Here is a 27991-nt window from a genome sequence, read left to right on the forward strand (position 1 = left end):
AAGTATGAAAAGCAACAGGCAAAGGAGGAAGTATGAAAAGCAACAGTCAAAGGAGGAAGTATGAAAAGCAATAAACCTCTTAATGGAAAAACTGGGGCATAGAGGGAGTGATGCATGAAATGGTAAGGAGTTGTTGAAAGGATCTGGAAAGTAAGTAAAGAAGCACAGAAAAGTAGTAATAAGCCTGACCATATGATAAAGGCACTAACTGTTCTACTGTTCCAAGATAAAAAAGTAAAAGTGACCGTATGAACTAAAAAGACCGTATGAAATTATCCCTGGGGATAGGGGATTAAGAATACTTCCCACGTATTCCCTGCGTGTCGTAGAAGGCGACTAAACGGGGAGGGAGCGGGAGGCTGGAAATCCTCCCCTCTCGTTTTTTTTTAATTTTCCAAAAGAAGGAACAGAGGGGGGCCAGGTGAGGATATTCCACAAAGGCCCAGTCCTCTGTTCTTAAAAGCTACCTCGCTAATGCGGGAAATGGCGAATAGTTTAAAAAAAAAAAAAAAAATGAACTACAGAGAAATAGACCTCAGTGCAGCTGGCTAGGTGTATGGTACAGTAATGATTGATTTTGTTAAATAGATTTAAGACTCCTTTCTTGGTGTAATGCACACCAGGTTTAGGAATGGAGTAAAATGCATAAACCAAGTTTTTGCAAATGGACAACTAGTAGAATTCTTTTTTAGAAAAAGGAGAAAGTGCATGCTGCATTCATGGATTTATACAAGACAAATGATCAAATAAATTGGAGAGTTTTCTTGGAAATCCTGATTCAACATGGCACATGTGGAAGACATCAGAATGCTGTTAAGAATCTTCACAATGGCAGCAGTCTTATGTGTGACTAAGTGCTAAAACTGTTAAGAGTGAATTATCTAAAGCATATGATGGAGCATTATAAAATATTCAAAATGTTACTAAAGCTATCTAATGTATCTAAAGATGGGGCATTAAAAGAGGTGAGGGCAAGGTGGGTGATTGTGTAGTAATACTGTACTTAATAGTGGAGAAGCACAAAGAGATTGACAGTGGTGGGTGATTGTGTTGCAATACTGTACTTAATAGTGGAGAAACAGAAAGAGATTGACAGTGCTGCTGTACAGAGATGATGATATGCTGTCAGCTAATTCACAGGATGAGCTTTTCCTCTGAGTCTGGTGCAGTTAAATAAAAGGAGTGGGGGAGGAATGAGATGTATTTAGGGAAGCAGTGATGGCTTGCGCAAAAGATACTTGTGGCATGAGAAGCGTGGGAGGTGGGCAGATTAGAAAGGGTAGTGAGTGGTGGGATGAAGAAGTAAGATTATTAGTGAAAGAGAAGAGAGAGGCATTTGGACGATTTTTGCAAGGAAATAATGCAAATGACTGGGAGATGTATAAAAGAAAGAGGCAGGAGGTCAAGAGAAAGGTGCAATAGGTGAAACAGAGGGCAAATGAGAGCTGGGGTGAGAGAGTTTCATTAAATTTTAGGTAGAATAAAAAGATGTTTTGGAAGGAGGTAAATAAAATGCGTAAGACAAGGGAACAAATGGGAACTTCACTGAAGGGGGCAGGGAACAAATGGGAACTTCACTGAAGGGGGCTAGTGGGGAGGTGATAACAAGTAGTGGTGATGTGAAAAGGAGATGGAGTGAGTATTTTGACGGTTTGTTGAATGTGTTTGATGATAGAATGGCAGATATAGGGTGTTTTGGTCGAGGTGGTGTGCAAACAGAGAGGGTTAGGGAGAATGGTTTGGTAAACAGAGAAGAGGTAGTAAAAGCTTTGCGGAAGATGAAAGCCGGCAAGGCAGCGGGTTTGGATGGTATTGCAGTGGAATTTATTAAAAAAGGGGGTGACTGTATTGCTGACTGGTTGGTAAGGTTATTTAATGTATGTATGACTCATGGTGAGGTGCCTGAGGATTGGCAGAATGCTTGCACAGTGCCATTGTACAAAGGCAAAGGGATAAAAGTGAGTGCTCAAATTACAGAGGTATAAGTTTGTTGAGTATTCCTGGGAAATTATATGGGAGTGTATTGATTGAGAGGGTGAAGGCATGTACAGAGCATCAGTTTGGGGAAGAGCAGTGTGGTTTCAGAAGTGGTAGAGGATGTGTGGATCAGCTTTGAAGAATGTATGTGAAAAATACTTAGAAAAGCAAATGGATTTGTATGTAGCATTTATGAATCTGGAGAAGGAATATGATAGAGTTGATAGAGATGCTCTGTGGAAGGTATTAAGAATATATGGTGTGGGAGGCAAGTTGTTAGAAGCAGTGAAAAGTTTTTATTGAGGATGTATGGCATGTGTACGTGTCGGAAGGGAGGAAAGTGATTGGTTCTCAGTGAATGTAGGTTTGCGGCAGGAGTGTGTGATATCTCCATGGTTGTTTAATTTGTTTATGGATGGGCTTGTTACGGAGGTAAATGCAAGAGTTTGGAAAGAGGGGCAAGTATGCAGTGTGTTGTGGATGAGAGAGCTTGGGAAGTGAGTCAGTTGTTGTTCGCTGACGATACAGCGCTGGTGGCTGATTCACGGGAGAAACTGCAGAAGCTGGTGACTGAGTTTGGTAAAGTGTGTGACAGAAGAAAGCTGAGAGTAAATGTGAATAAGAGGAAGGCTATTAGGTACACTAGGGGTGAGGGACCAAGTCAACTGGGAGGTAAGTTTGAATGAAGAAAAACTGGAGGAAGTGAAGTGTTTTAGATATCTGGGAGTGAATTTGGAAGCAGATGGAACCATGGAAGCAGAAGTGAATCACAGGGTGGGGGAAGGGGCGAAAGTTCTGTGAGCCTTGAAGAATGTGTGGAAGTCGAGAACATTATCTTGGAAAGCAAAAATGGGTATGTTTGAAGGAATAGTAGTTCCGTCAATGTTATATGGTTGCGAGGCGTGGGCTATGGATAGAGTTGTGCGGAGGAGGGTGGATGTGCTGGAAATGAGATGTTTGAGGACAATGTGTGGTGTGAGGTGGTTTGATCGAGTAAGTAATGTAAGGGTGAGAGAGATGTGTGGAAATAAAAAGAGCGTGGTTGAGAGAGCAGAAGAGGGTGTTTTGAAATGGTTTGGGCACATGGAGAGAACGAGTGAGGAAAGATTGACCAAGAGGATATATGTGTCGGAGGTGGAGGGAACGAGGAGAAGTGGGAGACCAAATTGGAGGTGGAAAGATGGAGTGAAAAAGATTTTGAGTGATCGGGGCCTGAACATGCAGGAGGGTGAAAGGCGGGCAAGGAATAGAGTGAATTGGATCGATGTGGTATACCGGGGTTGACGTGCTGTCAGTGGATTGAACCAGGGCATGTGAAGTGTCTGGGGTAAACCATGGAAAGTTCTGTGGGGCCTGGATGTGAAAAGGGAGCTGTGGTTTTGGTGCATTATTACATGACAGCTCGAGACTGGGTGTGAACGAATGGGGCCTTTGTTGTCTTTTCCTAGCGCTACCTCGCACACATGAGGGGGGAGGTGGTTGTTATTCCATGTGTGGCGAGGTGGCGATGGGAATAAATAAAGGCAGACAGTATGAATTATCTACATAAGTATATATGTATATGTGTGTGTGTATATATATGTATACATTGAGATGTATAGGTATGTATATTTGCGTGTGTGGACTTGTATGTATATACATGTGTATGTGGGTGGGTTGGCCATTCTTTCGTCTGTTCTGTTTCCTTGCGCTACCTCGCAAACGCGGGAGACAGCGACAAAGCAAAATAAATAATAAATATATATATTTTTTTTTCGCTGTCTCCCGCATTTGCGAGGTAGCGAATAAACATATATATATATATATACATATATATGATTGAGAGAGCAGAAGAAGGTGTATTGAAATGTTGGTCACATGGAGAATGAGTGAGGAATGACTGACAAAGAGGATATATGTGTCAGAGGTGGAGGGAACGAGGAGAAGTGGGAGACCAAATTGGAGGTGGAAGGATGGAGTGAAAAAGATTTTGAGTGATCGGGGCCTCAACATGCAGGAGGGTGGAAGGATTGCAAGGAATAGAGTGAATTGGACCGATGTGGTATACCAGGGTCAACATGCTGTCAATGGACTGAACCAGGGCATGTGGAGCATCTGGGGAAAACCATTGAAAGGTCTGTGGAGCCTGGATATGGATTGGGAACTGTGGTTTCAGTGCATTGCACATGATGGCTAGAGACTGAGTGTGAACAAATGTGGCTTTTTTTGTCTGTTTTCCTGGCGCTACCTTGCTGAAGTGGGGGTAGTGATGCTGTTTCCTGTAGGGCAGGATAGTGACAAGAATGGATGATGGCAAGGAAGTATGAATATGTACAAGTGTATATATATGTATTATCCCTGGGGATAGGGGTTTAAGAATACTTCCCACGTATTCCCTGCGTGTCGTAGAAGGCGACTAAAAGGGGAGGGAGCGGGAGGCTGGAATTCCTCCCCTCTCGTTTTTTTTTTTTTAAATTTTCCAAAAGAAGGAACAGAGGGGGCCAGGTGAGGATATTCCAAAAAAGGCCGAGTCCTCTGTTCTTAGCGCTACCTCGCTAATGCGGGAAATGGCGAATGGTTTAAAAAAAAAAAAAAATATATATGTATATGTCTATGTATGTATATGAATGTATATGTTGATATGTATATATATATATATGTATATTTGCATATATGAGTGTTTATGTATATATGCGTGTATATGAGCGGATGGGGCATTCTTCGTCTGTTTCCTGGCACTATCTCACCGATGCAGGAAACAGCGATTATGTATAATAAAATAAAGTAACCTACAATTTTCTAGTTGAAACTATATTTTGACCCTCCCAAAAGAGCCTACCACCAATGAGTTGTGTCATGGACATAAAAAATTTGTGTCAATATAAAACTGGATGGGTAAATGTGATTTCTTTTTTTCTTTTTGTATGTTAAAGGCTCCAGTCACAGACAAGAGTCTACATCAAGGCCAGGCTGTAATAAAATATAAAGAGGTTCATGAAAAAGAAAAGAGGAGACAAGGGAAATTCTTACCATATTTTGGAGGAAGTGAAAAAACCCACCGTGAATGGAAGTGGATGAAATCCTGTTAATGAAACATTTCATATTGCCCTATGACAATATTTTTAATGTATTCAAGAAACACTAAGAATAGCATATTATACTGTATCTATCATTGACACCTATTCCCAATGGAAACTCCCTCAAGGGGGTGGCCACAGTAATAGTCTCTATAACCAGTGAACCCCAGTGCCATTCTTAGTCTTTAGAACCTCACCCATAACAGGCTACTGGCAGAGGGCAAGTCTAGTGCAGTGGTTGCAGAAGCTCCTATCTAATGTTCCTAATGACTGCTTCTACCTAATGCTCCTTCCTAATGTTACTTCCAACTACTAATGCTCCTGCCTACTACTACTGTCTGTTGCCCCTAACATTTTTTCAAAAGGCAGAGCAGGCATATAGTGCTCACCACAGGAAAATCTAGTTACGAAGAATAAGCTGTGTGAGTTAAGGGCTGTCAAGTGTTATGTATGACAAGGAGAGATTACATATTTGCGTACAGAATGCCAATAGTCCACATGCAGGTGAAGCAGAAAGTAGACAGCTACTTGCGTCAGATGAGCACAACTCGAGAAAATATGTCCAGAAATATCGAAAGAATGAGAAATGGGTAATTTGTTATAAATATACATGATAATGCTCATAATTTTAAGGTACATATGAGTGCAAATGTTATAGCCTTTGCACAGAATTCATCTGTCCCTGCATTTGGATCTAATACAACCTGAAAATATGGCATATCACTGCTCCCATACTCTCTGCCTGTTATCAAAGTGGTGGCTTAACTTTGGGGTGCAGCTTTGAACAGAGGTCCAAGCTTTTTTTTGTATGACATACATTCACCATTCACACACTGATTTAGAACAAGGGGTTGCTTATATTTGAGTAACATGGTTTTTTCAAGTAATGCACTTAAGGATCATTAGGCAGAATATATGATTATGACTACTGTACTAATAGGGGAATCTACATTACTAACAGGGATGAACTGGTATGCATCAAGTATTAAAAACATCTCTGTGAATATAGATGTAAAAGAGATTTACATGCTGATTCTACATTTATCTAACCTTACCTGTGAAAGGGTTGTATCATTGCCAATATGAGTTGCCTTGATCATAAGAAGACCATTCTGGTTAATGGAGCCACCAATAACCTGCACACCTGGTTTCTTGGCAACAGGCATAGACTCTCCTGTAATGAGTGACTCATCTGCCATACTCTGACCAGAGACAACACGTCCATCGACAGGGACTTTTTCTCCTGGTTTTACCTGAAGGTATAATTCATGCATCTTAACCTTTCATGATTTCGAGGATTTCCTTGGAATTAAAGACTATAAATATTGGTTAATAAATTTCAAAATAACATGATGACTGATACAATCCTTTAAAATAAATGGCATTTTCTGAACAATGAAAATGAAATAACACCATGATTGTATTAAGAAGCAATCTTGGGGGAAAGCTAAATATTTTTTTTTTAGCTATCTCACATTACATATGCAAAATCAGTGTTGAAAAGTACCTTCAAATCCTGTCTGAAAGAGTGTAGATCTAATGAAGAAATGAGTGGACAGAGGATACTGAAAATGGAATTTTGAGATCTGAAAACCTTTCCATTTTACAGAGTAATTCTTTCTTTTTCGTATGATATTACCCAGAAATGGATTCAGACAAGGTAGAACATCAAGAGCAGTCAATCGTGATTTGATTCACAAAATGGAAGCAAGTAGAAGGAACAAAACAAGTAAACCAGAAAACAAAAGTTTGTTAATGGTTGAGATAATGAAGAACCAGGATCAGAGATTAGAGCAATAACAGATGGAGGTAATGAAATTCTAAAATCAATTCAAAGATCATGAGAAGTGTCACGAAATTAAATGGAACTCAGGGACTTAAAAATTAAGATAAATGATCATGAGCAAAGAGGCTGATAAAACATGTAACCATAGGAATGAAGGTACAATTATTAAAGAGCAGGAGAGGTTAGAAGGGGCTGTTCTGTATGTCCAAGAGGCTGTTGACCAAGGGAAAATACCCAAAACACTTGGTGCAGATATTTTTGGAAATAGGAGAGAAGTGCAGTTTTGGGGGCTGGGCAACAAACCCAGAGCATGCTAAATGATGCTGGGGACATTGAAACTTAGGTGTCCAAGGCATTAACAATACAATGTGCTGTGAGAGACAGAACAATTAGCAAAATCTATAGTCTTGTAGATGAGAATTTAAAAAAAGTGCAAAGCAAACAGGATCAGTACTTATTAGCAAAAAGGGAGATGACAAAGAAAACTAGAGGAACACAAATGAGGCTGATGAATGAAAACTGATGGACAGAGGTGCATGATTAGTAACCAAGTGCTCAACTGACATAGACATTTGATCATTTTTGGACTGGATGAATGAAATATACCAAATAAAGAGGAAAGGGGGAAGAAAGAAGAAATGTTCATGAAAGGGTTCCTAGCTGCAATAAAATCACCAGGTGCAATCTTTGTAATACAGGAAAGACGAAGAATTAGTGGTTATATTCATGACATATAAGGAAGACCAATAATGTTACATTTGACTTGAAGTCATCTAGCCAGTAGGTACTTAGGTTATGAAACTCAAAATCAAGGTGGAATTCAGTAGATTATTTATGAAGCATGAGAGACAATGGGAAGAGAGGAAAAAAAAGTAAAGAATACAGTCAGGTAGCAAAAAACAGAACACACCACATGAAGCAAAAGAACAGACCACGGCAAGACAAGAAAAGAGGAAATGAGAAATTTTGAAGAGTATTGTAGACAAGGTAGGTGAAAACCCCTTCTAATAAATCTCAGATATAGATTGTAAGTTAAAGAGCAACTAATCAGATTAAGGAATTAAGAGGGAAAAATGGTTGAGGATGATGGAAGGTTATGTGAGGAAGTGAATACCAAGTTCAAGTGTCTTCAAAATGAAAGACACTGTAGCTCTATCACAAGTGAGATGGGATGGAAAGGATGTTTTAGAAGACAAAGAAACATTTAAAGAGATATTAACTGAACACTAAAAGGCCTTGATCCATACAAGACTCATGGTCTTGAAATTTCAATTATATGTGCTGAAAATGTGTGCAGATACACTAAACATATCTACTAAAATACTGTTCAAGATGTCACTGAAGAAAGGCAGAGTGCCAAGGGAGTGGAAAAGGGCATATGTCTTACCCATGTGTAAGAAAGAAAACTGGGAAAAGAGGCACTGAAATGCAGTCCAGTCTCCTTGATGAGTAAGGTACTGGAAAACAATTAGAAAAAAGTGGCTGACTTACTACAAGAGAGAAATCACTTATGTGAGAGGCAACACTGCTATAGGGAAAGAAGGTCACATGTAACGAGCCTTTTTGATTTTTATGAGAGTGAGCTTTGTCCTAAACTAAAGGCAAGGCTAGATACTTTGTTTATATCTTGACTGCCTGAAAGCATTTGACACAGTACTGCATGGGTGGCTGATCAAGACTCAGAGTACCACACACGAATAAAGGAAGTCTCTTTCAATATAGAGAAGAAAATCTTAGAGGAAGGGAGCAAAGGACACATGTCAAGAAGCCTTCTCCAAATAGATTGGAGTACACCAGAGGAGTGCCATAGAGTTCTGCTTTGGGACATTTACTCTTCTCAGTCTTTGTAAATAATCTGCCTGATCATGTGGATACTTACTTGAATACATTTCCAAAAAATGCAAAAGTCATGAGGGAAGTAAAAACATGAAGTTTTGCATCAGCTTACAAGAGAACCTAAATTGATCTGATACACGGTAACTGAAATTCTATCAATCTAATATTTCTCTGATGCCTATTCCCTGGGGCGACTGCCATCAAGGAGATGACCACAGCGAAAGAGCCTTCACTTATCCATGTCCTTATATGCCTCTTTCACATACACCATTCCATGCATTCTTCCCCCTTTTCTTTCCTCCAGTACTTTTCCACTCTATTCCCCATGTCACAGGTATGGTCTTCCTCTAACACCAATCCTTTTAATCATACTATCATACACTCTCCTTGTGAACTCCCCATCATGCATTCTTTCCATGTGCCTAAACCCCCTCAGAGTATTATGTTTCATCTCCTCTACCACTCTAAAATTCACTCCCTTGGCATTCCCTTCCACTGCATATCTCTCATACTCCTCCTCATTACTTACATCATTCCATCTAATCATACCACATGCTCCTCTCAAATAACTCATTTCCACAGCCTGGACTCTTGACGCAAGCAAATGTTAATGTGGATGGGACATATGCAAGAAGGCCTAAGTATGATTAATATCAAGCAGGAGATAAGCTTCAGGATTCTATGTGTGAGAAGGACTTAGGAGTTGACATTATCCCTAAACTGTCACCAGAGTCCCATATTAGAACAGTAAAGGCAATAAACTGTCTGCTGGAAAATATTGGAATAGCTTTCAAGTACATGGGATACAGAAGTAGTTAGCATGAGGCCAAAACTGAATATGCTTATCAAGTTTGGTCACTACACCTAAAGAAGCACAAAGAAATAATAGAGAAGGTCAAAAGGATGGCAACAAAGATGGCATTAGCATTAAGAGAACTAAGTTTCAGGGAAAGGCTAAAGACTTTAAATTTGCCCCCTTGGATGAAAGAAGAATGAAGGGTGACCTGATCACAACCTTTAAGCTTTTAAAAAGATCAATGACATAGACAGCGATCAGTTCTTTGAGAGAGATAGGGATAGAGCAACCAGTCGACATAACATGAAATCAAGCAAGAAACCTGTTAAAAAGGATGCAAAGAGGTACTTTTATAGTATAAGAGAGATAAATGAATGGAACAGAATGACTGAGAACATGGTTGATGCAGACATTATACATAAATTCAAGATGTATGACAGTAGAAAATGTTCAAGAGATTGGGGCTCTATGAATGTAACACTTCCTCCCTGTACAGTACAAATAGACAATTATTGAAAATGAGTCTTTTTATACTGAGATCACTTGGGCCTAAGAATTCCCTCCTCTGAGAGTCTTTGATTCCTTTCTGTTGCTATGATCCTACTCATGTCATAACCATCCCTGTCCACACAGGACTCCCCAAATGTACACCTTCAAAAAACCCAGGGCATGCAGGAAACCTCTACACTCTCTGAACTTTAAGTAAAATCCATTTTTGGATATTTATGATCTCATCCAATCACTGACCTGAGGCAAGGGTAGTGAGATTCACGGAAGTGAATCAGCACTAAGATAAGGATGGAGTACTATTCCATTAGGTCCAAGGCTTTTCTATGGGATGAAGTGGGCTGATTTGTAGTGGTCCTCAGTCTCTGGATGAAGAAAGACCTAAGGGACTTGTCTATTGTACACTGGTTTAGGTCTATGTAACACCCACCATGTGTGTGTTCTTGGAGTTGGTTTTAAGCAGAAAGTTCTCTATGTAACACCCACCATGTGTGTGTTCTTGGAGTTGGTTTTAAGCAGAAAGTTCTCTGTCTTCATTATGGGAAAATAAAGATAACAGATGGAAGCACATGTTTTTCTGATATGGACAAAGTTTTATGTGCCATAACAAAGTTTATCCCTGGGGATAGGGGAGAAAGAATACTTCCCACGTATTCCCTGCGTGTCGTAGAAGGCGACTAAAAGGGAAGGGAGCGGGGGGCTGGAAATCCTCCCCTCTCATTTTTTTTTTTTTTTTTTTTTTTTTTTAAGGAAGGAACAGAGAAGGGGGCCAGGTGAGAATATTCCCTCAAAGGCCCAGTCCTCTGTTCTTAACGCTACCTCGCTATCGCGGGAAATGGCAAATAGTATGAGAAAAAAAAAAAAAAAAAAAAAAAAGTCAAGCAAAATCTCTGAACTACATACATTGCTTAGCTGTAGAGGTCTGTATGCATTTGGAGAGATCTGCTCTTTGTTCACCAAATGTTTGTCTATAAGTACTGTAAATTGTGGCCTACAAGTTGACCTAGTATATTAGCGTATTTCACCTAAACAATGAACCAGTCAATACTCATGCATTATGTGAAAAGTCGATGTTTAAGTTTGCTGTCAGTGATACTTATTGTGCTTATCCATTATGTCTGCCATTATCAGTAACAGAAACTTGTATATTCTAAAAAAAGGTATATGTTTAATTGCAGTAACATGCTAAAGGTAGGTACCATTAAAATGCTGTATTCACAAGTGTTAATATCTAAGTTGCAACTCAGTAACAAGTGATTCAGGCCTAAGGTTTGAGTATGATGAAGGTGTCAGAGCCTTCTTTTTGTGTTTCCCATCTTATACCTGTCCTATAAGTCACTCCCTTATATTGGAAACAAAAAATTAAGCTTCAAAAGTCAACTTATAAGCAACAACTTATGGATACCCGAGTTTCTCTTCTGTATAAAGGGAAGTGAGTCAGTTGTGGTTTGATGACGATACAGCTCTGGTGGTAGATTTCAATGAGAAATGCACAATTTGGTGACAGTTTGGAAGAGTGTGTGATAAGAGAAAGTTGAGGGTAGATAGACAAGTTAGTTGGGATGTGAGTTGGACTGGAGAAAACTTAGAGGAAGTGAATTGTTTTTGATGTCTGGGAGTGGACTTAGCAGTGAATGGAACCATGATAGTGGAAGTAGGTCATAGGGAGGGGGAAGGGGTGAAGGTTCTGGGAGTGATGAAGAATGTGCGAGAAGAAAGAATGTTATCTGGGAGGGCAAAAATGGGTATGTTTGAAGAATTAGTAGTCCCAACAATATAATAAAGATGCGAGGCTAAGGATAAGGCTGTGGGAAAGTGGGTGGATATGTTGGAAATGAAATGTCTGTGGACAATATCTGTTGAGAGGTGGTTTGACTGATTAAATAATGAAAGGGTAAGAGGGATGTGTGGAAATAAAAACAGTGTAGTTGAGAGAGCAAAAGAGGGAGTGCTGAAATGATTTGAACATATAGAGAATGAATGAAGAAAGGTTTAAAAAGAGAATGCAGATGCCCCCGACTTATGATGGGGTTACGTTCTAATAAACACATCATAAGTCGGTTACTTTTAATACATTTAATTCTGTACATCTAACCTACTGAACATAATAGCTCAGCCTAGCCTACCTTAAATGTTCTCAGAACATTTACATTTCTCATCCACAATCATTCTATGCATCTCTTCCTTAAAACTTCGGCACCTTCAGTATCGGTACTTGCTGCCTAACCACTAACCTTTACATTATGAAAATCAAAATGCCTTTTGAAGCGTTGAAGCCATCCTGACTTGCTGTACACGTCTTTGTATACGTAGGATAATTGGCATGCTGTTTTAGTGTATCGAAAAGACCTCTTGCCTTAGCCTGGATTGTCAGTAGAATAAGTAGTATGCATTTCTGTATCTGGTCTTCTGTCCACTTGACAAGTAATTTTTCCATATCATCAATTGGCTCGGCTCTCTTCTTCATGATGGCAGTAAATTTAACTGATGCTGAAGATTTCTCTGCATCACTGATTCACTTCTTACACCTTAAGACTGTCAAGACCATTGATTGTGAAAGTCCTAACTCACATGGGATGGCCATTGCTTACCACCTTCATGCTGGGCAATTATTCTTAATTTCATCTAAAGAGTAACTGGCTTTCTCTTCTTCTCACCAGAGACAGGAGACACAAATGGGCATTTTGTAAATATGATGGGATGCAAAAAGCACAAAACACAAAATCCAAAACACACTTGCAGCACAGTACACTGCAGAGTAATGGTTGTTTACACTCGTGATCATGTGGCTGACTGGAAGCTCCAGCTCGCTGCCTCTGCGTGGCATCGTGAGAGAATATCGTACCAAATTTGCTAGCCCAGGAAAAGATCAAAATTCAAAATACAATTTCTACTAAATGTGTATCGCTATCACACCATCATAAAGTAAGAAAAATCATATGCCAAAACATTGTAAGTCGGGGAGCATCTGTATATGTGTGTCAAGAGGTGGAAGGAACAAGGAGAACCAGGAGACCAAATTGGAGATGGAAGGATGGAGTGAAAAACATTTTGAGTGATCAGGGTCTGAACATGCAGGAGGGTAAATGGCATGCATGGGACAGAGTGAAGTGGAATGATGTGGTATACGGGGGTCGATGTCCTGCAAGGAACTTGAAACACAAAGAGAAAATGACAAACGGTAAATGAAGTATCCAACACAGCAGTCATCTGGCCCCACTGCCAGGCCACATCAGCATTAGCCTGACACCAGGCCAAGTAGCTCACTTCACTGGCTAAATTTTTTTTCTTACGTACAGGAGTAAAATCCATTCACCTCATATGCCACTTCAAAGCTATAAATTACCAATACTGAATATTTCAGAAAAAATAATATTATCTTACAAAATTCAAATTGTATTGTGATCTCACACTACACCACAGTTTACATTATGGTCATAACTTGGATTCACAGTAAATGTATTTCATTAGGTAGCATTTTTTCAAAACAAACAATTCAAGCAAAATATTTTGTGTGTTGCTTTGTCCTTCTGCATACATTTCAAAACTGATTTTTTGGAACATGCTTTGAAAAAGAAAAGTTGAAGGGAAGGAATTAAACAAGTCTTACAGTGCTTTCAGAAACACATGTCTTTGGGATCCTGATATCATGACGTACCAGTAAATATTTTCTAAAACTTTCTCCACCTATACCATTACCAATAATATTCAGCAAAATAATCTTTAATGAGCGACAACTTGTTTTGTCGCATGAAATGTATAAATAAAAATTTTGGTGATCAATTTATTAAATCTGATATTTTGGTCTGATCTGACAACACTATGTGATACACTTGTAAACATGTTAGTAAATGTGGATATGTTCTCTGATTTCATTACTACAGTTGAGTATGTATCTTATGTATATAAAACTGGAATGTATTACAGATACGTATATTCATGAGTGAAAATAATGGTTTAGGCCTAAGGTAAGATACACAACATATCGACAACGATATCATATCATGATGAGTCTAAGGAAGGATTTAGGAGTTAATTTCTATACATCAGATATGTGGAAAAATGATTTTTGGATGAAAGTTGTGGGTTGATTTATGCATTAGACTCGGCTATACATGAGTTTATGATACAAGCTCTTCCCTCTTTCTGAATCAACTTAACGTCTCCAATTTTACAATTATAGTAACAGATGTATGGCTTTTTTTCTGCCTAGATAATTGGAAACTGTTTTCTTACCATTTACTTCAAGTTACTATACATTTTTTAAGGGTGTCATTTAATCTATTCATAATAACTCATACCCATCATGCCATCAATGACTACAAGCCATCTTATATTTCCCTTAAACAAAAAGTTTTCATGGTATAATAAATTCTGTCTGAACTTTCCATTAACACTATATCTGTTATCTTCACTTATATTTATATTCATATTGGAAAGGATCACAATTTTGCGCATGATCAAGATATTCCTATGAGTCCACAGGGAAAATGAAACACAAAGGGTTCCCAAGTGCACTTTCGTGTAATAATCACATCATCAAGGGAGACACAAGTGAGAAATATAACAGTCAGTTGATATACATCAAAGAGATGAAGCTAGGATGCCATTTGGTAAACATGGGATTGTCCAAAACATACAACGAGCGTTCATAAACTTATCATTTTGCAAATCCCATCAACAATAAAGTTATCCAATTTGTATAGACCATCACTAATATTAAGATTATAATTCTTTGTGTATCTAATAATAGAAGATTCAACGAAATTTCTCTTGGTAACAGAGTTAGAGTTAATAACTGAGATGGCGTTACTCCAGTCAATACAATGATCATAGTTTTTAACATGATTAAACAAGGCATTTGATTCTTGTCCCGTTCTTATACTATATTTATGTTGCTTAAGTCTAACAGAAAGATCCTTATCAGTCTGACCAACATTAAATTTATCACAGTTTCCACAAGTGACTTTATAGATGCAACCAAGAGAATTTTCTGGTGAATTCCGGATTAAGATATTCTTTATAGTATTATTGTTGCTAAAGGCAACATTTACATTAAAGGATTTAAGCAACATGGGAAGCAAAGTGAAATTATTATCAAAAGGGGAGAACTAAAAGATTCTTGGTGTCAATGGGAGGTTTGGGCTCAACTCTATAAAATGATTTCTTTGCTAACTTTAGGGATTTATCATTGAAAGATCTAGGGTACTTTAACTTAGATCCAATAGAATATATCTTCTCAAACTCATCATCAATAAACTCTGGACTGCAAATACATAATGCCCTAAGGAACATAGATTGAAATGATGATGATTTAACTCTGTCATGTTGAGATGAGTAATAATGGATATATGATGAGCATACATTGGTGGGTTTTCTGTATATGCTAAACTTAAACTTGTTTCCTTGTCTATGGATCATGCAATCCAAAAATGGTAACATACCATTATTTTAATTTTCTACAATAAATTTGATGGAAGGAACTAAATTGTTAAGTAAGGGGTTTAAGTTTTGTGTGCTCTAACAGAGAAGCCAGCTGTGTTGATGTCACAAAGTCTTTTTGTAATTTAGAAAAATACACTAATCTAAGTAATGATGATATTAATATCTGTAAGGGTTTAGTGTATGCCAGTTTGTCAAAACCAGTGGAAGCTAATTGCCCTAAAAGATTCATACGAGCTATTAACACCTTAAAAAAAGATAAGGATATACATATCACTAAAGCAGATAAGGCTAACAATGTTGTGATTTTAGACAAAAGTAACTATTTATCTAAAATGAATGATCTTCTAAATGATAACACAACATATTCTTAACTTAGTAAAAATCCCTTAGAAGCAGTTAATTCTCACTTCAATAAAGAAATGAAGTTGTTGTTGAAAGATAACATTCCTCTTATCAAAAGTTTGTCATCTTTGTCCCCTTCATTGCCATATATGTATGGACTTATCAAAACACATAAACAGAATTTTCCAGCAAGACCTATAGTGAGTTCAGTAGGCTTCATCACAAATAAATTGTCAAAATGGTTAGTTTCTTTATTAAGCCCTTTAGTGGGTAAGGTATCAAATTCTAATATCATGAACAATGTAGATTTAGTCAACAAGCTAAACAATATCAATATTAATTTTGATTTCAAACTAGTTAGCTTTGATGTTTCCTCACTTTTCACTAAAGTTCCAGTTGATGACCTTTTAGAATATTTATTTGATGTTTTGGATGATATTCATTTACCTGTTTCAGAGTCTAATTTCACTGAACTGATAAAATTGTGTATGAAAGACTGTGTATTTCAATTTAATGGAGATTATTATGCTCAAAAATCTGGTATGGCAATGGGTAACCCTCTTTCATCTGTACTAAGTAATCTTTACATGGAATTTTTTGAAACAAAATTACTAAAGGATATCTTACCTTCTAATGCAATTTGGTTTAGGTATGTAGATGATATTCTTTGTGTTTGGCCAACAAATGAAAATTTACAAATATTTCTCCCCTTACTTAACAATTCAGTACCTTCCATCAAATTTACTGTAGAAAATGAAAATAGTGGTATGTTACCATTTTTAGATTGCATGATCCATAAACAAGGAAACAAGTTTAAGTTTAGCATACACAGAAAACCCACCAATGTATGCTCATCATATATCCATTATTACTCAACATGACAGAGTTAAATTATCATCATTTCAATCTATGTTCCTTAGGGCATTATGTATTTGCAGTCCAGAGTTTATTGATGATGAGTTTGAGAAGATATATTCTATTGGATCTAAGTTAAAGTATCCTAGATATTTCATTGATAAATCCCTGAAGTTAGCAAAGAAATCATTTTATGGAGTTGAATCCAAACCTCCCATTGACACCAAGAATCTTTTAGTTCTCCCTTTTAATAATAATTTCACTTTGCTTCCCATGTTGCTTAAATCCTTTAATGTAAATGTTGCCTTTAGCAACAATAATACTATAAAGAATATCTTAATCCGGAATTCACCAGAAAATTCTCTTGGCTGCATCTATAAAGTCCCTTGTGGAAACTGTGATAAATTTTATGTTCGTCAGACTGGTAAGGATCTTTCTGTTAGACTTAAGCAACATAAATATAGTATAAGAACAGGACAAGAATCAAATGCCTTGTTTTATATTTATATTTATTTTGCTTTGTCGCTGTCTCCCGCGTTTGCGAGGTAGCGCAAGGAAACAGAAGAAAGAAATGGCCCAACCCACCCCCATACACATGTATATACATACACGTCCACACACGCAAATATACATACCTATACATCTCAATGTACACATATATATACACACACAGACACATACATATATACCCATGCACACAATTCACACTGTCTGACTTTATTCATTCCCATCGCCACCTCGCCACACATGGAATACCATCCCCCTCCCCCCTCATGTGTGCGAGGTAGCGCTAGGAAAAGACAACAAAGGCCCCATTCGTTCACACTCAGTCTCTAGCTGTCATGCAATAATGCCCGAAACCACAGCTCCCTTTCCACATCCAGGCCCCACACAACTTTCCATGGTTTACCCCAGACGCTTCACATGCCCTGATTCAATCCACTGACAGCACGTCAACCCCAGTATACCACATCGATCCAATTCACTCTATTCCTTGCCCGCCTTTCACCCTCCTGCATGTTCAGGCCTCGATCACTCAAAATCTTTTTCACTCCATCTTTCCACCTCCAATTTGGTCTCCCATTTCTCCTCGTTCCCTCCACCTCTGACACATATATCCTCTTGGTCAATCTTTCCTCACTCATTCTCTCCATGTGCCCAAACCATTTCAAAACACCCTCTTCTGCTCTCTCAACCACACTCTTTTTATTTCCACACATCTCTTTTACCCTTACATTACTTACTCGATCAAACCACTCACACCACACATTGTCCTCAAACATCTCATTTCCAGCACATCCACCCTCCTGCGCACAACAGTGCACGACAGTGCACTAGGGAACCTTTCGTGTTTCATTTTCCCCATGGACTCATAGGATTATATTTATATATTTTGCTTTGTCGCTGTCTCCTGCATTAGCAAGGTAGCGCAAGGAAACAGACAAAAGACTGGCCCAACCCACCCACAAAACACATGTATAGCAACAGGAAAAGACAAAAAAGGCCACATTTGTTCGCACTCACTCTTTAGCTGTCATGTGTGATGCACCGAAACCACTGCTCCCTTTCCAAATCTAGAACCCACAGACCTTTCCATGGTTTACCCCAGACACTGCACATACCACATCATTCCAATTCCTTGCACGCCTTTCACCCTCCTGCATGTTCAGGCCCCGATCACTCGAAATCTTTTTCACTCCATCTTTCCACCTCCAATTTGGTCTCCCACTTCTCCTTGTTCCCTCCACCTCTGACACATATATCCTCTTGGTCAATCTTTCCTCATTCATTCTCTCCATGTGACCAAACCATTTCAAAACACCCTCTTCTGCTCTCTCAACCACACTCTTTTTATTACCACACATCTCTCTTACCCTTACATTACTTACTTGATCAAACCACCTCACATCACATATTGTCCTCAAACATCTCATTTCCAGCACATCCACCCTCCTGCACATAACTCTATCCATAGCCCACGCCTCGCAACCATACAACATTGTAGGAACCACCATTCCTTCAAACATACCCATTTTTGCTTTCCAAGATAATGTTCTCGACTTCCACACATTCTTCAATGCTCCCAGAACTTTTGCCCCCTCCCCCACCCTATGATTCACTTCCACTTCCATGGTTCCATCCGCTGCCAAATCTACTCCTAGATATCTAAAACACTTTACTTCCTCCAGTGTTTCTCCATTCAAACTTACCTCCCAACTGACTTGACCCTCAACCCTACTGTACCTAATAACCTTGCTCTTATTCACATTTACTCCCAACTTTCTTCTTTTACACACTCTACCAAACTCAGTCACCAGCTTCTGCAGTTTCTCACATGAATCAGCCACCAGCATTGTATCATCAGCGAACAACAACTGACTCACTTCCCAAGCTCTCTCATCCACAACAGATTGCATACTTGCCTCTGTTTCCAAAACCCTTGCATTCACCTCCCTAACAACCCCATCCATAAACAAATTAAACAACCATGGAGACATCACACATCCCTGCTGCAAACCTACATTCACTGAGAACCAATCACTTTCCTCTCTTCCTACACGTACACATGCCTTACATCCTCGATAAAAACTTTTCACTGCTTCTAACAACTTGCCTCCCACACCATATATTCTTAATACCTTCCAAAGAGCATCTCTATCAACTCTATCATATGCCTTCTCCAGATGTGTGGTAATAAATAAAGTGTGGTTGAGAGAGCAGAAGAGGGTGTGTTGAAATGGTTTGGACACATGGAGAGAATGAGTGAGGAAAGATTGACAAAGCGGATATATGTGTCAGAAGTGCAGAGAGAAGAAGGATAAGCGGGAAACCAAATTGGAGGTGAAAGGATGGAGTAAAAAAGATTTTGAGCAATCGAGGCCTGAACAAACAGGAGGGTGAGAGGCATACAAGGAATTGGAATGATGTGGTATGTGCAGTGTCTGGGGTAAACCATGGAAAGGTCTGTGGGGCCTAGATTTGGAAAGGGAGCAGTGGTTTCGGTGCATCACACATGACAGCTAAAGAGTGAGTGCGAACAAATGTGGCCTTTTTTGTCTTTTCCTGGCGCTACCTCGCTGGAGGGAGGGGGGGATGCTATTTTATTAGTGGCGGGGTGGCGACAGGAATGGATGAAGGCAGCAAGCATGAATGTGTACATGTGTATATATGTTTATGTCTGTGTATGTATATGTGTATATGCTGAAATGTTATGTATGTATATGTGTGTGTATATGGGCATTTATGTATATATTCATGTGTATGTGGCTGGGTTGGACCATTCCTCGTCTGTTTCCTTGCGCCACCTCACTGATGCGGGAGACAGCAATTAAGTATAATAAAAAAATACATAAGACTTACTCCTATATTATTACCTCATACATCTTTAGATTGACCAAGAGGATATATGTGTCGGAGGTGGAGGGAACGAGGAGAAGAGGGAGACCAAATTGGAGGTGGAAAGATGGAGTGAAAAAGATTTTGTGTGATCGGGGCCTGAACATGCAGGAGGGTGAAAGGAGGGCAAGAAATAGAGTGAATTGGAGTCATGTGGTATACAGGGGTTGACGTGCTGTCAGTGGATTGAAGCAAGGCATGTGAAGCGTCTGGGGTAAACCATGGAAAGCTGTGTAGGTATGTATATTTGCGTGTGTGGACGTGTATATGTACATGTGTATGGGGGGGGGGGGGGGGGGTTGGGCCATTTCTTTCGTCTGTTTCCTTGCGCTACCTCGCAAACGCGGGAGACAGCGACAAAGTATAAAAAAAAAAAAAAAAAAAAAAAAAAAAAAAACATCTTTAGCACCTTTTTCTTTGAATAAAGGAACAATAATGGCTTTCACCCAATACTTTGGCAAAACCTTTTGCTTCTATGCTAAATTACATATCATATGAATCTAATCTATCACACTTTCTCCTCCATACTTAAAGATTTCAGCTGTAATCCCATCTACACCAGATGCCTTTCATCCCTTCAACCTAATTACTACCCTTTTTAACTCCCTTCTTACTATGGGCTCCTGTGCTTGTATTCTTTTCCTTCCATCCCCTATACCCATGCATATAACGACTGCTGCCTTAGCTTCTCCCATATATTCATCAGTTCTTCAAAATAGTCTTTCCATCTTCCTATCACTTCCACCTTTTGATTCAGCAAGTCCCCTTCCTTACTTCTCACATTTACGTTTCCACTTTTAAGTCCATCTCTTTCCTTTTTTCATCTCCTTCCAGAGCAATTTCATATTTTCCTTAAATTTTTCACTGAATTTTCTTCCACAATCTTCATCTACTCTATATTTGCTTTTCTCTATCAGCCTCTTAACATTCCCACACACATCATATATTCTTCCCTCCCACTTTGCTGAACTTCCACTGGTACATTCCTTTCAAGCAATCTACCACATGCCTTTTCCTTCTTTTCCTCAGCATTTCTAATCTTATCCATCCACCATGCATTTTCACTTTCATTCTTATCTCTCACAACCTTGTATTTACTACTAAATCTACAATGTTTAACCATCTTTCTGTAAACAACTTAATTACCTCATTCACACATGACTGAATCCCTACACTTACTGTACTTTAAACTCTCTGTAACCCTTATTTCATACTCCTCCTTGCATTCTTTCTAATTCATCTTCCTGCTTGCCATCACTTTGACCTCTCCATTCTTCCTTATGCCATAACATCACTTCACCCAGATCCTCACCTCCACAAGAACTGCAAGATATCAGATCTCCAACTCTAGCATCCAGCACAACCTTTCTCAACATGATCAATTACATTCTCTTGTTGTTCTCTTCAATCATTTCTTATTCATGTATATCTGTGAACCATCCTGCGCTAAAAAAACGTGTTTGCGATGAATAAATCCCTCTCAGCAAAGATATCCAGAAGATAACCTCCATTCTTATTTACTTCAGGCACTCACCATTTTCCAACTATCTTGCTAACTTCATCTCATCCCCTTTTGCATTCATATCACCTATTACAACCACCTTCCTCTCCTTCCAAACCCATCTATAAAGTCATTAAAATTTCTCGGAAATATTTCAATTCATCCTTACATTACATCTTATATTCAAAGGTGCATATACACATACCATGCAAACCTCCTAATTCAGTCTTTCCTTTCACCCACACTACTCTTGATCCATTCCATCTATGCTTTATAAAACTTTCCTTGGTGATAGCACAATCACACATCCTTGTATCTTTGTTTCTCCCTTCCCTGATTATTTTCATTCATTCCAGTCTATACCAATCCTCCTTCCACACCCTCTAACAATTTGCATTCATTATCTCCATTTTCATTCCATACACCCTGCCCAAGAATATGGGTTTCCCCAATCTCCAGCATACCAGAACTATAACTTTTAAAATTCTGTACAAGCTCCCTCCTTTTACCTTCACTAGTAATCCCATTAACATTGCGAGCCATCACCCTTAATCATTCATCCCTTAAGTATTCTCCTAATATGGGTTTCTAGCAACAAGTTAGGGATGATGTCCACTCTCAAGTCCTTCTCACACACAGAATCCTGTTAGGTAGTAATCATATTAAAGCCTTCTTTCACTCTGTTCTATCCTCATCACTTCAAATTTGCTCTAGAGTTGAATTTTATCTCCCACGTTTCTGACCAGCTTTGAAATCTCTATGTCGCCTTGTAAGCTGATGCAATCCTCTTTACTTTTTACTTCCCTCATGACCTTTGCAGCATATACAGACATATTCAGATAGGATTCCATACCTTCAGGCAAATCATTAATATATATCAAGAGGAGTAATGTTCCCAGAAACCAACCCTGTGGCACTCTGCTGGTCACCTCAACCCATTTGGAAAAGGCTCCTCCAATACGCATTCTTTATGCCTGACACTAAAATAATCTTCTATCCAGTTTTTGTTTCCCACTTATTCCAGCTTGTTCCTCCTACTGAGATACTTTTCTATCCATTGTATGAGTTTTGCCCTTATTCCTACTTTGTGATTCAGCTTCTTAATCAGCCCCCTATGTAGTACAGTGTCAAATGCCTTATGGCAGTTGGGATAAAGACAGACCATCCAGCCTTCCCTTTCATCCAAGATTGAGTTCAATCTCTCATAAAACTCTAGGAGGTTGGTTATACATGACCTCCTTTCCCTAAAACCATGCTGTCGCATACTTAGGGAATTTCTCCTCTGCAGAAAAATATCCACTTGTTTCTATTAATCTTTTCCAGAACCTTACAAGCAACACTCATTAGTTAGGCCAGCCTGTAGTTCAATGCCTGCTTCCGGTTTCCTTTCTGTATAATTCCCTTGGCACTATGCCTCTCTCCTGTGATATCTTGAACAGTAATTCAAGTGGTCTAACTTATGTATCTGCACATCTTTTTAGCTCATAAGATATACCATGATATTTCAACGAATTCCAATACCTCCTGCCCATTTCATCTCACTGGTGTTGGGGCTACAGTGTGTGTGGGCAGATGAGTGTGTGTACTGCACAGTACTAAGTTTACTAAACTGAGATAATGATCTTTTTTTATCATTCTCTTTCATTATTACAAGTATTTGTTGTCCAGGAATCCTTATATTGAACATAGAAAAATAGGGCAATCTAGCAATTGCTTGCATGACTGGCACTGAATGGGGGTTCAGTGGCAGTTTAGACTGTCCATACAGTATTTGATATATGGTTGCCACTCAGCAGATGAATTTATTCAGTGCACATGGTAAATGTAAAGATGAAACACTGAAAAATTATCTGTGGACATACCAACATTGTGAGAGTTAGAGAAAGAACAGCAAATGTATTTTCAAAAATAATAACAAAATGAAATTTGTAAAATACTAAAAACAACTGATAAAGTTTATCAAAGGGGTTCCTCAAACATACGTAATGACTTTCTGAATACCTCTTACTCCAAAGCACTTCAGATCTGTGATACTCAAATGTATTACCTTTAGTACATCACCCCTCTGGATCAGCTGCACATCAATGATCTTCTCAGATATAGTCTCGCTACTCTCACTAAACATAACCAGTGTTGCTTCTGTTGCTTGAAGAGACATCAATTTTGCTAGTGCTTCCGAGGTCTTACCCTGTGAACAGTATAGAGAAAAAGTCAAATGACAAAGAGCAAAATGGAAAAAGAAAACTTATGGATCCTGATTAAAAGCAATAGGTCTGTAAACATATTACTCTGTTACATATTTAGTTTTGAATTGTCTGAGGATGGTTCTATATAGAAATCCTCTATCATAAAAGAAAAACTGAATACTAGATACTAATACATTTCAAATACAATGAATAACTTTTAACAATATTGCATGAATGCCAGTTAAATCTGACAAAAAAATGATTCAAACACAAAATCAAGCATTACCAAGGCCAGTCAAGTAACATTTCTTGTCTCTAAACATAAAAGTCAACTTAGCCCACATATACTGATTGGCACTTAAACTCTGATAAGGTCATTATATTCAACCTGTTATTTGAAATCTTCAATGTTGAAGGAAAAATACAGCAAGGGGCAAAACTTAACTCATTCTTATTTTGGTAAGTTTTCCTACCACTATTCTTCTAACTTCACACAAAAGTTACCATCAAATGCTGAGTATTTAGTGACAGAGAGCATTTGTCTTCTCATATTCTATTGTCATATTCTAGATTACCTTCCATTTCACTCAGTCTCTTAATTCTTTCCCATTATCCACATATGACATATGCTTTTCCAAGTACACTTTTCAATTCTGATAATTGAAATTCAATCAAAGAATACTTTTCTCAGCAGATAAAAGAGAACAATAACAAAGACAAATCAATCCTTGTGTGTCATTCAACTTTGAATAAGTACACCACAGAAAAACAAGGAGACATATGACAGACTTTATCTTTACAAAGGACATGGCTGTATTCTCAGATATACAAGTGAATAATGTGAGTTTAGTGGATCAGAACTTTGGAGAAATAAGTGCATCATACAATGTGGAAATAAGAAAATGTGTATGTGCTACAGCAAGTGAAGATGAGTAAAGGTTGAGTAACATGAATTTTCACCAAGAAAAATTAGATTGGAAAGTGATCAATGAATGAACCTTAAATAAAAACTGGGGTGAGATCTTCAAAGAAAATAACACAGAGGTAAACATGAAAATATTCTAGAAGATAAAATACTGAATCATTGTTATTAACCAACCCAAAAGGAGAATAGCATAAAATGAAAAAATATCATGAAAAGGGAAAACAATGGGTGAACATGTACAAGAGGAGTATAGAAAAATAAAAATGATAAGCTATGAGTGCAGAAAGAATAAATGGGCATGAATACAAGACAAAATATGATTCTGAGGATATACTGATATCCTACAGAAAAAAAAGCTTCTCTCATACAAGAACAAAACAAAAACCAAAAAAATCTGAGATCAGACCCTTTCAAGCTGGAGAAAAGTATGATAACAATCTCTATAAAATATTATTATCATTATCATTATTATACTTGATCACTGTTTCCCACACCAGTGAGGAAGCACCAGGAAACAGATGAAGAAATATGCATCCACTCATATACACACACACACACATATATAAATTCATTATTATTCATTATCACACTTAATCACTGTTTCCTGCATCGGTGAGGTAGTGCATGGAAAAAAATGAACAAAAATGCCCAACTATCCACATAAACATACATATACATAAATATCCATACATGCACATATACATTTCAACATATACATACACATACACATATGTACATATTCATACTTGCTGCCTTCATCCATTCTCATCGCCACCCCACCACATATGAAATAGCATCCTCCCCGAGCGAGGTAGTGCCAGGAAAAGACAAAAAAGGCCTCATTCATTCACACTCAGTCCCTCCTGTCATGTGTAATGCACCGAAACCACAGCTCCCTTTCCACATCCAGGCCCCACAGACCTTTCCATGGTTCAATGGATGCTTCACATGCCCTGGTTCAGTCCACTGACAGCACACACTTTCCATGCCCTGATTCATTCCATTGACAGCACATATTTTCTATGCCCTGGTTCAGTTCATTGACAGCATGCTGACCCATGTACACTACATCGTTCCAAGTCACTCTATTCTGTGCATGCCTTTCACCCTCTTGCATGTTTGGGCCATGACCGCTCAAAATCTTTTTCACTCCATCCTTCCATTTCCAATTTGGTCTCCGACTCTCTTTGTTCCCTCCATCTCTGACACATATATCTTCTTTGTCAACCTTTCCTCATTCATTCTCTATTCATGTCCAAACCATTTTAGCACACCTTCAGTTCTCTCAACCACACTCTTTTTATCAAAACACCTATCCCTTCCCCATTCAATAGTTATCTGATCAAACCACCTCATATCACATACAGGTACACCATCAATTTTCCGGCACTCTTGGTTCCAAAGCCTTGCCGGATTAATCATTTTGCCGGACCAACCATGGTCACGTAATAACAATTCATCAACACACCTCTAACCCACTAATTAATTATATCTCCCATTAGTCTAAAGTATATCATGGACTGCTAGAAATTTGAATCAAACAAATATTAAATGTATGAGCACCCTATGATGGTAAGCCTGTCCTTAGATTGTTTGAATCCTGTGGGGTCTCCTTCGTCTTCTGTTGTTGGTGTTTTCCTAGGTTTGCGTTGCCAGAATAATGCAGTTTCGTCTGCATTATACACTTGCTCAGGACTGAGGTGCTCGTCAGTTAAGAGTTTTGCAAATTCGTCTACATACTTAGCGGCTCCTTTGTGATTTGCATACTGCATTTCTCCACACACTTTATTCATGGAAATTCCATGACGCTTCTTGAATCTTTGAAGCCACCCTTCACTATAGTCACGCTCATGTAATTTAGGTTCTTTATGGAACAACTTAGCCTGGTCCATTATCACACTACCTGATAAGTCCACTCCATCACTCCGATGCTGTTGAAACAATTCCATCATCACTCGATCGTGCTCAGTACTCTTACCATCTTTCATAATTTTTCTAATTGTCATTTGCTTCTTGGAATCGCTGTCTGCAGAGAATTTCAATATCTTCTCCCTTTGCTTCTTTATACCATAAACAGTTGACGACCCAATACTGAAGATGTCATACAGCTTACGCACCGAAACATCACAGTCCATTTTTTCAACAGTTCTACTTTATCTTGGATCGATATGGACTGCTGTTTATGTTAGACACCACGAATGACACTCTCATATGTCTTAGAAGCCATAGCTACAGTTGAATATAAGTAAAATAAGCTAAGAATCTCACAGAGTTGCAGTATCACCACCAACAAGTGCATTGTAAAGAATGTAAATATGTGCGCCCTTCACACAACGCCTTCTGTGGCCACCCAGTAAACTAGTCTGGTTGCTGTGGTAATTTCAAGTTCCCTCACGTAATTTTGTCCAGACTAAAGGAGGTGCTGAACCATCAGTTGCCGGAAATTTGGTGATGTACCTGTGTTGTCCTTAAACATTTCATATCCAACGCACTCACAGTCTTATCTGTAGCCTAAGCCTCGCATCTACATAATAATGATGCGACCACTATACCTTCAAACATACCCATTTTTGCCCTCCCAAATAACAATCTTTCAATGGTTCAATTTGCTGCCATGTCCCCTCCTAGGTATCTAGACACTTCACTTCCTCCACTTTTTCTTTTTTCTTTCTTAAATGTGACAAAAATCACATAGAATTATTCTTTACTCTATAAACATGACATAAAAACATACCAGTTGAAGAAAGAAATGTATGAAGTCATTTTCTAACACTCTGCCATCATTTCATGACAGAGTATGAAAATGTATAACTGGCATTCATATATCAAAAAATCCAGTGCCACAGTTTAAGGGTAATGCCCTATGTTCATAATTCATAACAACCATGTTTGACAAAGAGGCATACAAGGACGACATTTTTGTTCCCTTATGGTATGTGCGGAAGTAATCACTCATCCTAAGGGCCTAATTAAGCTAATGCCTTCCCTACTGGGAGAATGCAAATATGTAGAACTGAAAAATGGCACAAAATGACACTGGTCCTTAACTTCTACTATGCTAAAATACATTTATTCTCGGAAAATAAACAGTGTTATGAATCTAGTCGCCTGACCTTGGCAATGTGTTCAAGCCAGCGTCCAAGAGAAACAAACACCAGTAACATTGGAGGAGTATCGAAGAACGTCATTGGGCTAGCTGTTTGCTGAAGAACCATTGCTGCAATTACCACACCCAGTGAATAAATGTATGAGATAGTTGTTGCCAGCATAATCAGAACATCCATGTTGGCTGTCTTGTGTCTCAAAGCCTTAAATGCTTGTACATAGAAGTGTCTGCCTCCAATAAACTGAAAAAAAAAATGCTGTTAGAATTGTGGGTACTT

General features: G+C 38.5%; 1 protein-coding gene across 1 annotated transcript in view; it reads right to left on the bottom strand.

Annotated features, from left to right (window-relative positions):
• The window catches only part of LOC139749254 (copper-transporting ATPase 1-like), a 364429-nt gene that overhangs the window by 155739 nt on the left and 180699 nt on the right, over positions 1–27991 (bottom strand). Inside the window, exons 12-14 of the mRNA XM_071662991.1 lie at positions 27722–27955; positions 23545–23685; positions 6089–6286 (exon numbers count right to left, since the gene is read on the bottom strand). Of these exons, the coding sequence (XP_071519092.1) occupies positions 6089–6286; positions 23545–23685; positions 27722–27955 (573 nt within the window). The remainder of the gene's footprint in view (positions 1–6088; positions 6287–23544; positions 23686–27721; positions 27956–27991) is intronic.

This window comes from Panulirus ornatus, chromosome 6, assembly GCF_036320965.1.
Source record: "Panulirus ornatus isolate Po-2019 chromosome 6, ASM3632096v1, whole genome shotgun sequence".
NCBI classification, from domain to species: domain Eukaryota; kingdom Metazoa; phylum Arthropoda; class Malacostraca; order Decapoda; family Palinuridae; genus Panulirus; species Panulirus ornatus.